The sequence below is a fragment of the Scomber japonicus genome, chromosome 20 (assembly GCF_027409825.1).
Source record: "Scomber japonicus isolate fScoJap1 chromosome 20, fScoJap1.pri, whole genome shotgun sequence".
NCBI classification, from domain to species: Eukaryota; Metazoa; Chordata; class Actinopteri; order Scombriformes; family Scombridae; genus Scomber; species Scomber japonicus.
The window spans coordinates 16,075,374-16,088,940 of NC_070597.1; the positions used below are offsets into that span (position 1 = coordinate 16,075,374).

General features: G+C 36.8%; 1 protein-coding gene across 1 annotated transcript; it reads right to left on the minus strand.

The window, feature by feature from the left end:
• Window positions 1-5,188: 5,188 nt before the first annotated feature.
• On the minus strand, window positions 5,189-13,308 carry LOC128381127 (receptor-type tyrosine-protein phosphatase gamma-like). The gene is made up of 14 exons (XM_053341078.1): window positions 13,098-13,308; window positions 12,706-12,857; window positions 12,515-12,604; window positions 12,226-12,298; window positions 11,702-11,865; window positions 10,060-10,165; window positions 9,934-9,972; window positions 9,641-9,817; window positions 9,334-9,488; window positions 9,146-9,235; window positions 8,151-8,195; window positions 7,921-8,002; window positions 7,662-7,825; window positions 5,189-5,344 (listed from the first exon to the last, which is right to left on the minus strand). The coding sequence occupies exons 1-14, from the start codon at window positions 13,306-13,308 to the stop codon at window positions 5,189-5,191; spliced, it is 1,704 nt and encodes a 567-aa protein (XP_053197053.1).
• Window positions 13,309-13,567: the final 259 nt, after the last annotated feature.

Consider the following 13,567-nt stretch of genomic DNA (forward strand, 5'->3'; position numbering starts at 1 on the left):
CACAAAACCCAGTCAGAATTAGAGACTTAAAACATTTGTTTAAGAAATTTTTTGGCACCAGGAACTTGACTTGACACGTGTTTGATGGTGTTCCTCAGATCAAACTGCCAGGTAGTTCCTGGTGCCAAAAATTACTATCTACAGTTGGTAAATAAAGGCCTTTCCTGGTTTAATTCCAGCAAACCAGTGGCTCCAATGTTCCACAACAGGCAATAGTTCCACAAATTAAAATATTATGATATGTATGCATATACATATACATATATGTATTCTTTTAAGATTATTTTCTTTTTTTTTAATATACTCTCCTAGTGTTTCTTTTATCTTTACTTCCTGTCCCCCCCCCCCCCCCCCCTCTTGGTTGATTTCCTCATGTGTTTCACCTGTGTCTTATTTTACTCAACTGTGTTTAGTTTCATCCCTTGTGTTCGTGAAGTTAATTTCTTCAGTTGTTTATTCTGAACCATTATTATTATAATACACTACAGAACACTACTGAGCTATGTATTAAGAACAAATAGAAAACATTCCTGTGAGGCAATCAAGTAATAAAACGAGTCTCCAAAGATTGACAATCAAACACTATATATAACATTACCACACAGACAATGGATGGTTTTCAGTCAGTGCAGCTACACATCATTCCTTGCATTCTTCATCCTTTCGAAAGCCCAGTGCTTACATTATGCAAAGCGACATAATCACTGAGGTGGATATTCTGGATCAAGCTCTGTCCTATAGTTCCATACAGCACAACAGTTGTATTCAGTATGTACCATGTAACCATTGATACACAAGAAATCTATGTGCTCTACTATGTTGTACTAACAGGAATCATTCAAACTAAATTTGGAAAACTACTGCCAATTCAACTTCCAAAATGGCAGTAGATAGATTTTATTTTCTGAAGTATACCTGGGGCTGAATCACTACATAATCAACAGTTAATTTACCAAACATTTTAGCTCCTGAACTTCATATGTGCAATGTACAGTGGGACACTAGTGTATATTAAAAGCACCCACAGCTTTTTTGAAGAGACATACTGCAACTACATATTAAAATCTTAGAATTGTTTAGAATTAAATAGTATGGGACTTAAAGGAGCCCAAACACATTTTTGTATTTTTTTGAGTGTTATTAACCAAAGCACACTATATGTAGCCTGAAGTGTAACAAAAGTTTTGAATGCATTTCTTTCAGCATAAAATAAAGCATATTATCTCATTATTTTAATTTTGCATTGTGTTCATCCACGTTAACTAGCTTGCAGTCTTTGTTCCTGCCTTCAGATCAGTGGAATAATGCAAGACCATTGGCAGGGAAGTGTATGGTGTCATCACCGTTATGCTACTGGTTGTCTTTCAAACATGAGAAGATTGGCTAATTGTTTTTAAAGCCAACTAATTGTAAAATGTATATTCATATGTAGTCTATTAGTAACTTGTTTCTGCTTGATATAATGAGCTAAATGGGCCTTGTATTGATCAACTAACATTTGAATTGCATATGCTTTGGTACATGTGACAGACATTTTCCATCATAGATAACTGGTCTGTGTTATTTCACTTTACCTGTCTGTAACCTGAGTGGCCACACCCAGCAGTGAGAGACGTTTTTCAAGCAGTTTATATGCAAACTAAGGCATGTAGCCATAGGGGAAGGTATAGTGGCAGCTATGTCACACCTGAATATACATGTTACGAGAAATGCACTTCCCCTCAAGGTATTCATATTAGCATTTAGCAAGTTCTCTTCAGCAAACTGCTTTGTGTATACAGTTCTAGTTTCAGCAAAATAACTATTTTGATTTTGATTTGATTGATTTTAGCACTACTGATGATGACTGTGTACAGTCCAACAGCCTGGAGCCATAGTAGAGGTGCACCACCTTTTTCAATTTTAGACCAGCCACAGGAGCAGAGGCAGTTGTCAACAGGGCCCACTACTTTCATGGGAAAGGCATGTCGGTTACCTTTCAGTGTCATTGTGGACAGAAACTGCCATGGAACATGACAGCTACAGTTCATCTTAGTTTCATAAATATAGGGCAAAAATGCCTGTTGTTAAAGCCTCTGTTTGAAGGCTTTAATGGTAAGAGGTTTGAATGAGGAGTTCAAAACTGTTCTGGGACATTTCTGAACCTTATTATGTGTTTTTGTGTTCCCATTTATTTCTTTATGTTACCATTGTCTGTTTTTTTTTATTAAGAATGATACATTTTGATAGGTGAGTTTCATGTTTTTTCAACAAATTTGTTCTTGATATCTTGAATTTCATAGTACATCTTATTGTGTGACATAATTGGATAATCGAGGTTGTGCTGATTTGGGGGATATGAAACCCTTGATGGTGCCTTAAAAGTCTTTTAAAAATTGTCAAAGAAAAAAGAAAAAAAACAAACAGATAATGACACATACAATGCGAACAGTAGTCTGTGGTAGGCTCCAAAGGGTTAAAATGCCTTTTAGCTCCACTGAAACAGCACAACATTTAAGAATGATGGCTAATTGCAATGTATTACATGGAACAAAAACAACCTTCCCACAGTGGAGCAGAAACTAATCTGCTGATCACTTGCTTCATTGCCCCTGAGAAATGGAGCAAGTGGAGCATTATTTAAAGGGGAACAAACTCTTTTGTCTTTAAAAAAAATAAACTCATTATCATACAGTATCCATAATAATTATATCGACGATCATTTTACTATTTTCAGCAAATGATAAAAACACGTAATTAAAAATCACACATTCTTTGATTTGAAACTGGAGTCTAACAATGTCCTTATCAAAGGTCATTTCTTAGAATCCGGAGATTTGTTTATGTCCAAAACTAGCTTTGCTTTAGTGGTAAATAAAAACTGTACACTGTGTTTTGTGAAATGATCAGAAGGCTTTGTGAATGAATGTAGAATGTTTTCTTCAATACTAACAAGTATAAATACAAGTATAGGGTCTGTCTGTCACTGTAATGCTTTTGAAATGTATTTCTCAGGTCAGGCCAGAGCCAGTTAACTAAACATCAAAATGTAACAATTTCTAAGTTAGTTTGTCTTTCGTGTTTGTGTATCTTTTGTTCCTCTTATCTACAACTGTTACTGTAACTTCTTTAGCTTAGAAAATTATCTCTTCATCTCACCTCTGTCAGGCTGAAGTGGTATCTTGCTATGCACATATATGAGGCATACTCAGGCATAACATACATGATAAAATTATTCAATGCTATTCTAAAGCTTTAGACCTTAACTAACTTAACTTAACTAACTATTGTTTACTTCTCACTCTGTACAATAGAAATAGAATATACTATTCAAGAATAAATCAAAAAAGACGTAATAAAGTTTTCTATAGGTTTGAGCAATTTCCTGGTATAAAAACAATGTTTGAGCACTTTGGGTATTAATAAACTCTAGGTTGTTGCTGACTGAAGCATACTTTCATAATGCAGGGACTATGAAATCTAAAACAACCAGCTGAAAGTGGTGGAACTGTTGAGTTGAGTCATAATTCTGTGAAATCTGCAAGCATGTATGGGGTGAGTCATAATGCCGGGACTATGAAATCTAAAACAACCAGCTGAAAATGGTGGAACTGTTGAGTTGAGTCATAATTCTGTGAAATCTGCAAGCATGTGTGGGGTGTCTAATCACAAAACGTGTTTATATTCTTTAATGATTGGATTTCAGTATGTTTGCCCATGGTGTGGCTGTCTGAGAAGTCTGTTAAATTCCATTGGTGACAGTAGTGCTTACATGGCTTTTTACAGAGTTTAGACTGATCCTGATTATTGACTGTTGTGTATTTTGACCTTCACAAGGTGTGGTGTAGTGTTTACTCGTTGTAGTGGTGTTGTTTTAGTTTGCATGTTTTTTGGAATACCTGTGGTTGGTTGTTCCTACTTGACAGAAAGCCTCACCTTGATTTACAGTAATATTAGTCTTATGTCTTAGTCATAGATATGTCCCTCATGACAAAAAAAAGGTACCTCCCAAGTTACAATTTGGTTATTTATCAAGAGTTAGACACTCAAAACCAAAGCTAATCATCATATGTGGGTTTAGTTAAAACTGTCACATTTCGATTGAAATTTATACTTTTAATAATTAAGGTCACAGTATTCGTCAGCTACAATCAATCAATCAATCAATCAATCTTTATTTGTATAGTGCCAAGTTATCTCAAGGCACTTTACACATAGAGCAGGTTCTAAACCGAACTCTTCAGGTTTTAACTTTAAAGAGACCCAACATTCCCACATGAGCAACAGTGGCGAGAAAAAACTCCCTTTTAACAGGAAGAAACCTCAGGCAGAACCAGACTCAGAAGTAGGCGGCCATCTGCCTCGACCGGTTGGGGTTGATAGGAGAGAAAGGAAGGATAGGAGAGAGGCACAATGAAAATCAACAATGAAGCCAGAAGGTCCAGGACTGGAATCTGTCATCCGGATGTCTACAGGCCCAGATTACCTGTGAGACCAACACTACAAACACCTTCTGAAACCTGATAGGTGAAGCTTTCCGCAACTGGGTGCCAGATGTAACAGTAAATTACAATTGTAATGAAATGTTTAACTTTTAAACAGTGTCAATAATATTTATTTAAATATAAGTGATCACAAGAATACATTCCCACTGATAAAATGCACAAAAACACTTTGGAATAATAAACTTTACTTGGTCCTTTCCATGTCCATGTTCAAAACATTTTATACAGCCATTATTCTTCTGTGATCAGTCTCCAATATAAGAAATAATCAACAACACTAAACAATATTAATGCTTGCAATTAAGGGTTTAGCAGAGTAGATTATATTAAACTGATTTAATTCATATTACGTTTGGTAGACTTGAAATTTTCCACTTATTCTATTAGAGTTGAAGTTTAAAAAGTCAGAATAGTGCTAGTCAAAAACATTAAACTTGTTAAGCACACTCTCCAGTCCAAACTACTAACATGCTGCACAATGAATAGAGCAGAAGATCCAATAAGTAAATAATGCCTCCTTGTTCAGCTGTTATCCTGATTGTCTGATGCATTTTCATACTAAAGACATAATACCACATACATATCACTTTCCAGTTCTTAAGAAATATTAAAAATATAATCTGAAAAGTACAGGACAGATTACTACCACAAGATATTATTAAAAAGCAGTTCACCGATTAGCAAACCTTCTCACAGATTTAAACTTAGAGAAAAAAATGGCACAAACAGGCCAGCAGCAGAAACCGTATGATGGGTCCATGCACACTGGATCCTGCTGTGGTGTAGACTTTCCTGCCATTGAGAGACTGCACAGGTCGATACACGTTGTGATTTTTGGTCTGACTTGGGAACATCATCATCTGGTGGAAGTTAAACAAAAAGGTTTTATTTTAGAGTCTGAGGTATTTGTTTTAATCGTTATACTTAGTTTTTATACTTATCAATCTTTATACTTGTGTGTATGTTTTATTCACTAAACAGTTCAATTCACACATTCAACTCTTGCAAAGGCTGTAATGCACACTTATTTTTTTCTTGACAGTATCAATCAAAAACAAACATGAGACAACAATGAGATCTTATTGTTTGATAGCACACTGCCTGGTATACAATTGCTTTCAATATATGTATTTACCCACTGATTATGATATGTGTGTAGCATTTAATTTTCAGGTAGTTGTGAGTAACCTTGAAACAAACCTCAGCAACAGCAGCTACACTGACAGCCACTTGTGGCCATGCATGAACAATCTGACATCACCACGAAAAGGAAGTACAGTTAACACTGTAAATTAATTATTCAGAGGAGGCTTTCAGATCTCAAGTTTTGGAACTTTGACCATGTTTAACAGACATCCAATATCATAACAGTATAAGAATAACAAAAATCACAAAAAGCAGGTTATGACTGGTTATAACAGGTTTCTCCTCTAAAGAAGACAGGTCAATGCCAGTGTAGAAATAACACAATAAACAGATTTTTTAACAATTATTTCCTATTATAATGTGTCAAAAACGTATAAATTAAAAATCAAGCTAGATTAGTTTTCTAGCAGAAGTGCTAGGTTGGCTACTCTGTCGGTCCCATGATCCTCTCCTGCACGTCGTAGTTGTCCATCAAGAGTCTTACCACCACTAACAACAACTAAAACTAAAAGCAACCTCCATCTTAGACAGCATTTCAAAACACATGTAGAACCTGTACTGCTACATTGTCTATTTTGACTCAGCACTCTCAACATACATCGACAAAAGCTAACAGACCTGAAATGGAAGTTTGTAGAGACGTTTTTACATATATATTGCTTCATACACTCCCTACTTTTTGTACTAATAAGATCAGAGCCTCAACCATTTAGCCTGTCAAAGTTGTCAAAACCATAATTGTGTGAGTTAATTGCTCTACCTACTGAGCCACCTTTACTGTTTTGTAAAGGCTGTTGTCATAACCTACACAATGTGAAAGGATTATATGCCATCACCATTACTGTCAATTATTCTTAGATGAGTTCAATCGTGAACTAGTCCATGGACATCAGTGTTTTTATTTAATTAAAAAGATGACTGAGGCATATCCAAACAGTTAATTCCCTGCTCTACACTAATGAGTATCATACTGACATATTTCACCCGAGAGCAGCTTATTTTTTTTATTTTTTAAGATTAAAACACCAACACACTGAATCCTGATTTGTTTTAAAAAATGACTGATGTTAAAGTGCTGAATTAAACGGCTGTATGATTTAGTGGCATTCTTCGGTGAGGCCACAGGTTGCAACCAACTGAATACCCCTCCCCTCTCTCTTCCCTACCATTTAGGAGAACCTACGGTGGATGCTAAACTCACAAAAAATGTGAACAGCCCTCTCTTGAGCCAGTGTTTGGTTCAGGCTGTCCATTCTGGGCTACTGTAGAAGCATGGCGGGATTTAGATGCTACTAAATTCTTCATACTGCACCTTTAATATCCTTTTGGGTAAAATGTGCCAGACCAATGAGGAAGGACAATACTACTTAAACCATACATATCACACAACTGAGGAATTTACATGAGACCTAACAGTTGAACTGTCATGGCTCATTTCACAGCCAAAAAGCCCTTTTAGGAGCGTCAACCTAGCACAGCATCATGTCCTTAAGTCAGATTTAAGTCATCAGGTGTCATTGACTACATTTACTAGATTAAGTTTGTCTTATTACTATGGGTCCAGGCCTTTGTGTAAAAAGTCCTACAGTTCTTCCACTGTTCATTTGATGCAAACCTAACTGCCCTAAAATTACAGCTGAGTCAGCGATTTAATCTCATGATTGTTTCATTTCAAATCCTTCCCATATCAGTGAAGTGGAGCCTCGTGTGCATTACAAAGATACCAAACAAGGAAAGAAAAAATCTGATAACACTGCATTGCAGTATAACCTACCCCTTAACTGATTGTAATCAACAAACTACTCTATTGTGCAAGGCTCAAAAAGGATAATGCAAAGTCAGGTTGTTTTCATGTATGCATAAAAACACTAATATAACTCCCACTGGAAACTCTTATTTGAATTATTGTATCTAAGAATTATAAATATGCCAATCATTATACTTTATTATATGCAGACTTTTGATTAATAAAAGACTGACACTTCACCTGTTCAACATCATTTCAGCACCAAGATAATGAGTAGCACGTACCAGATTTTGGTCCACCTTGACAGACTCTTTAAAGACCGTCCAAACCACTGCTTCATTGCATGAAGGGGTTGTTAAGGAGCCATTGTAGCGAAAGTATGCAGTACGATCCACGTTGCCAAGCAAGTCATCAATGGAAATCTTCTCTGTGAAGTCAACTTTTGATTCTACATGCGGAAAACAAAATATAAATAAGATATTGTGGTACATTTATATGTCCACACAGTGTTTTATTATATGCAACAAAACAAATGTCACTCACTGGTATTGTTAATTTTTGACAGGTAGTTCGTGAGAGTTTTCCAGGGTTCCATGTTTGATGTGGTAGTTGACGTAGGATTTGTCTACAGAGGCAAACATGGTGAAAGATGGATTATTTTTTGTGAAGATTAAATTTCACTATAAAGCAGCACAATCTGCTGGGCAATGAAACTTAGTTATCAACATTTTAGGTCTTGTTAAAAAAGGAAAAAAATTGGCTTGGCCTTTTACCTCGTCATGATCTGAACCACCGCTATTTTTGCTAGCATGAGGTGCCTAGAAAGTACACAAAACGCCATTCTCAATTTCTTTGCAGAAAAACATCAAAATGTGGGTTAAGAGGGGAAATGTAGAGTGGCGAGTCAAAAGACAGCTCATTATATTTTGCTAATATGTACTATAAAATCACTAAATATATATATATATATATATTAAAAATATAAAAACAATAAAAAAAACTATCTTTTTTTTCTTTTGTGTCTGACTTATGTTCAAAACTTATTAATAGAAATATTCTTTCCTTTGCCATTGTCATACTGGAATCATGATAAGGAAACGGTTCATCAATCAACCATTAATCATGCTGTCAATCGGACAACTGAAAGAATGGCACATACAGTACAGAAGAGATATTTAGTGTCTAGTCTCATAAGTATGTTAACCTCATAACTCTGTTCAGGTATGCACACAACAAGCGAGAGCAGGTGGAGATCCTGACATTCTGGTCCCCCATTAGATAAAATACTGGTCTGTATCAATGAGTAATGTTGAGTGAAAAATCTTCACCCCTCAAGCTAAACTAGGTGCTCTTTTTTCACCACTATTCATTCATTAACAATGATACTTTAGGTTTTCAGTACAGTTTGGATTTTGCAGGATTTTAATACTTTTATACTGATAGAAAATTATGTAATACTAATACTAATACTTAATGTCAAACTGGGAGTTGACTGGAGACTTTAAAATGCAGTGGTCAATGACACTTAAGACACAGCAAAATGTCTTCTCAAAAATGTAACTACTGGTGTTTTCCATAGTCTTCCTGGAGCTCTTTCACCACAATCCACAATTATTGTGACTTTTCTTCACTGAGTATTTTAAAGTGCTTATTGTCTGTTTTGAGTATTCTTTGTTTTGTAACTTTTGTACACTACATACTCATAGTCTGGAGTTGACCATAGCTGCTGGCTCACTACAAAACTGTAGTCTAATGCACTGAATGTTACCTCGATAAAGAATCCCAGCACTGCCAGGCCATTCTGAGTCTTTATGGCGTCTTCCAGGGTTAAATCCTTCCTTTTGTTCACTATGTGCATCTGGACCAATACAGTTAATAACAGTTAGAGTGTCCTGACAGAGCAGAATCTTAGAAAACAATTAACTGCAGTAACACTAGTTAAATTATTTTAACCACCTCCATTGGGTATCTTTTTGTATCCACTGTATGCTCAGAGCCCCCAGAGCCATGTGACTCGCTGCCCCAATGGAAGTGGAACTGTAGGGTGGAGTAGACGTGTCCTAAACCACCCCCGGACACCTCCACCATATCCTCTTCCAGTACACACTTGACTAGAAGTTGAATGAGAACACACATTGGAAACGTAAATTATGATTACAGAAACGTATAATATTTTCTTTATTTCAGTGAAAAAGGCAGGGGAGGAAAAAATATTATAGAGAAAATATTTGAATATAGCCACCATAGTCTAAAACTTTCTAACCTGAATGGCCAGTATTAGTGATGTACTTGATGGTATGTTTGTCGTCAAACTTTGTAAAGGTGAAGTTATTAAGATGTTTGTCTGTCATGGCCTCCTTTGTCTCAATGTCGATAGGTGACTGGCTTTTCTTACCACAGTGGGACTGAGGCAGTTCGTGCCACTTCAAAGAACTGTACTCTGAGGGCAGAAAGGATGTTTTCACATCAAGACTGAAATCTACTCCAATAGTATCAACACTGTGAAACTCCCACATCATCAAATTTATATATACACACACATTTGCTGATACGTACCACAGTGATCATCGTGATGATCATCATAGCACCATGGACCTGAGGAATAAAAAGACAGTCACAGTCAATTCATCCAGTCATGTGTGTGTGTGTGTGTGTGTGTTTGTGTGTGATTTTCCAACCCACTGTGAGGTAGAGGAGTTGCAGGAGAGGCAAACACTTGACGTCCATTACGTATTTGGCTGGGACGGAAGACATTGTTAAGTCCTGTCTTCATGGGAAACAGTTGAGTCTAAAAGCATAACAAAACAAATGTTTCCACCAGGTATGTATTGAGCAAAAATAAAGTTTTTGTGTCACTGTGATGAACACAAAGTAACACCATGTTGTAGCAGCATGGACAGACCAGTTGACTGGCCCCTGGGCATAGAGGCCTAGAGGCCCCAACATACCAGTGATGCTTAACTTCGAGGTCTCCTTTCTTCCAGCAGGGTCAGAGAGCCAAGAATGCTCACAGGGAATAGACACTCCCTTTGAATGTGTTAAATGTACAACTATTTCCCTTCACTGTGAGTTAAGTCATTTTAGTCTAACTGCAGCCCCCTTAATGTCAATCAGGGTGCATTCTCACAGAAATGAGACAAAAGCATGTTTTGGATAAGCCATTCATCCATCCGAAACACCTATTACATATACTGGAGGGTTTGTTTAAGATGGTTGATCATTCCTGAGGTGTCGTTTGGAAATACCAGATACCATGTACAAGTCAGCAGATAAACTCCACAGATGTATGAAGTTAACAAGTCTTCTCCTTGAACATCAAGTAACACTGCAAAACTTTACACAATTCTCATAGCGCGGGGTTATGATTGTATTCCTCTGAACCTGCATTTAAAAAGTCTCATCTGGAAGTGTACCTAAAGCCCGGTCTTACGGAGAGGTTGCATGCTTGATGATAAGGTCAAAAAGTCATCACACGACACGTACGCAAGAACACACCACCTGCAGCAACATGTGCACTTTACTATCTAGCTGCAAAGTGACAATGGCTGTCAGATAGATAAGATGAAGAGCCAGATTACATGTGTCATTCTGCAACATACACATGTAATATATACAAATGATCTGATTTTTCAGTCACATGCAACTGGCCAAACATTTTCAATTGTTGTTACAGTCAATAAAAAATAAAACAAGCCGGATTGTTAAAACCGATACCACATGAGACACCAGCATATACCAGCAGTATGTCTGGCACTTGTCCACTTGCATGCAAGCATCGTTAGTTGCTTGTGTAAGAGTGTTAGATTCCACTTGTCAGAAGTCAGCACAATTGTCACTGCACTTCACCTAAATTATCTGAGTGATTAAGCCTTAGGTGGTTTGGCATCATATAATGGTCTCAAGTTGGAAACACATCAAAGATAACACCAAGCCAAGAACAACTGACACACATCATACCGCTTGACAGATTAATCGTGTCGTAAAATTAATTGATAGTTGAGTAAATATGATTCATATTTAAAATTAGTTTTCTGGTGTGATTTATTATTCTGCCAATACTTTCCACCTCTTCCTGGTCACAGGTTTTGATTTTACCCTCCACACTTCTTTCCTGTACTGATTAGCTGTGTTTGATGTGCAATACCTCATCAGTCCGACTATTTATGTGGTTAACACTGTGCTTTTAAAACTGATGTTCCATACAGGACAGTAAAGTTTGGCTCTTACACTCTTTTTCTGCAAGGGGACATGAGTTGACTAAAAATGGCCTTTCCTTTCCTCCACTTACCCTGCCAAAGAAAGATTTCCAGTCTACCAAACTCACCAGATTTTTATGAATGTTGATTGGCTCTTGAAAGACAGTCCAAACGACAGCTTCATTGCATGTGGGGGTGGTCAGGGAGCCCATGTATCGATAAAATTTTGTGAGGTCTACATTTTTAATCAGGTCATTGATAGATATGTTATCGGTTATATTAACAGCAGGGTCTGTGGAAAGATGTAAGAAACAAATATGGCTGTATGGTTATAATTTAACCTTGAAAAGAAAACACAAATATACTATTAGAAGTACAAGATCAGAATTTTCTATCAAGAAAAACATGTACCCTTTATAAACTACAGTACTACAGATACTCGTTGGTTCATGACTAAGAATTACATCACATACAAGAATTGTAACATGTGCTTTAATTAAGGTGTGATTCGTTATCTCACGCTACTCAGGAAAAATATGCAGACCTCTCTTAAGTTTCTGTTATGTGCATGCTCTGGCACCAGCTGTCTGTTTCTGCCAGCTCAATCAGTACAATCTGCTGTACAGGAAATCTTAGAGACATAAAGGACAACCCTTACCTGTTTTGTTCATCAGATAAGATGTGAGATTGCTCCATGGTTCTGACATATCACCATCATCTGTTGCCTTTAGGGGAGGGACATTATTATGATTATATATGCAATAATAGTTTGATAATGTGTAAAATAACCATTCCTACGTTGTGATTATGATGCAGCTATCAGAGAGCCAATGCCTGACCTCTGATGTAATGTAGTAAAAAATGTAGGTGAGCTTTTATTGAAAGGTTGGTAAATCTATGATTTTTCATAGATTTGGAATAAATTGAACTACAGGACATACGTTTATGAAAAACCCAAGAACTGCAATTCCCTCTGGATCAGCCTTGGCCTCCTCCACAGTGAGACCTTTCTTCAGACTGACTATGTGCATCTACAAGAAATTACATGAAAGACAAAGCTGTGATAAGGTTAGGCACACAGTATATTCAAAGCAAAGGAATGTTGTACAGTGAACACCAAACAACACTTTACCTCCATTGGATATCTGTGCCCATCAATCAGGTGCTCTGAACCTGGGTGGTGTTCTGTGTCACCCCAGTGAAAGTGCAACTGAAGTGTAGAGTATGTTTCGCTGAGTCCTCCTCCGCTCACTTCAACCTCATTTTTCACCAGGTTGCATTTAACTAAGTAAGTAAAAGATGAAACATGTATGTAGTTACGCTCACATTATAGTTATCCTACACATTATGTCACAAATATGCATGTATACTTTTTTCTATCCTTTATTTATTCAGGGACATTTCAGTGAGATGAGTGACTTTTTTGCACCTTCAACACATTCACACAGCAACAGAGCACTGTCTGTTGCACATTTTAGTCAAGTAAAAACACCAAAGACAAGGGGAAAAAGCACATTTGTATACCTGTATGTCCATTGTTCTCGATTGTCTTGAAGACATGTGGGGAGGAGAAGTTGAGGAAGGTAAAGTTCACCAGGTTATGGTCTGTCAAAACATGGCTGGTGACTATATCAATAGGAGACTGCCTTTTTTTGTTTCCGCAGAAAGAATCATTGAGTGAGCTCCAGTGACTCGGGGTGTGATCTATGAAAAGTATAGGTGCTCTTAATACCATTAACCAATGTAGACTAATAACATTTTAATCCAAATAATTCAATAAATTAGACATCTGTGCTTTCTTACCACATCCATGGTAGCACCACTCACTTCCAGCAGCTGAAACAGAAATACAGATTGTAAAGGACCCAATTAGTATAAAAGCATAATTTTGCATTATAATACAATATTCCTCTGGTAGTGTCAGGACAAAACATGATAGATACAAGGGTCAAGAGACTTACGTGCAATATGGTGGACAAACTAAGACTTAATAT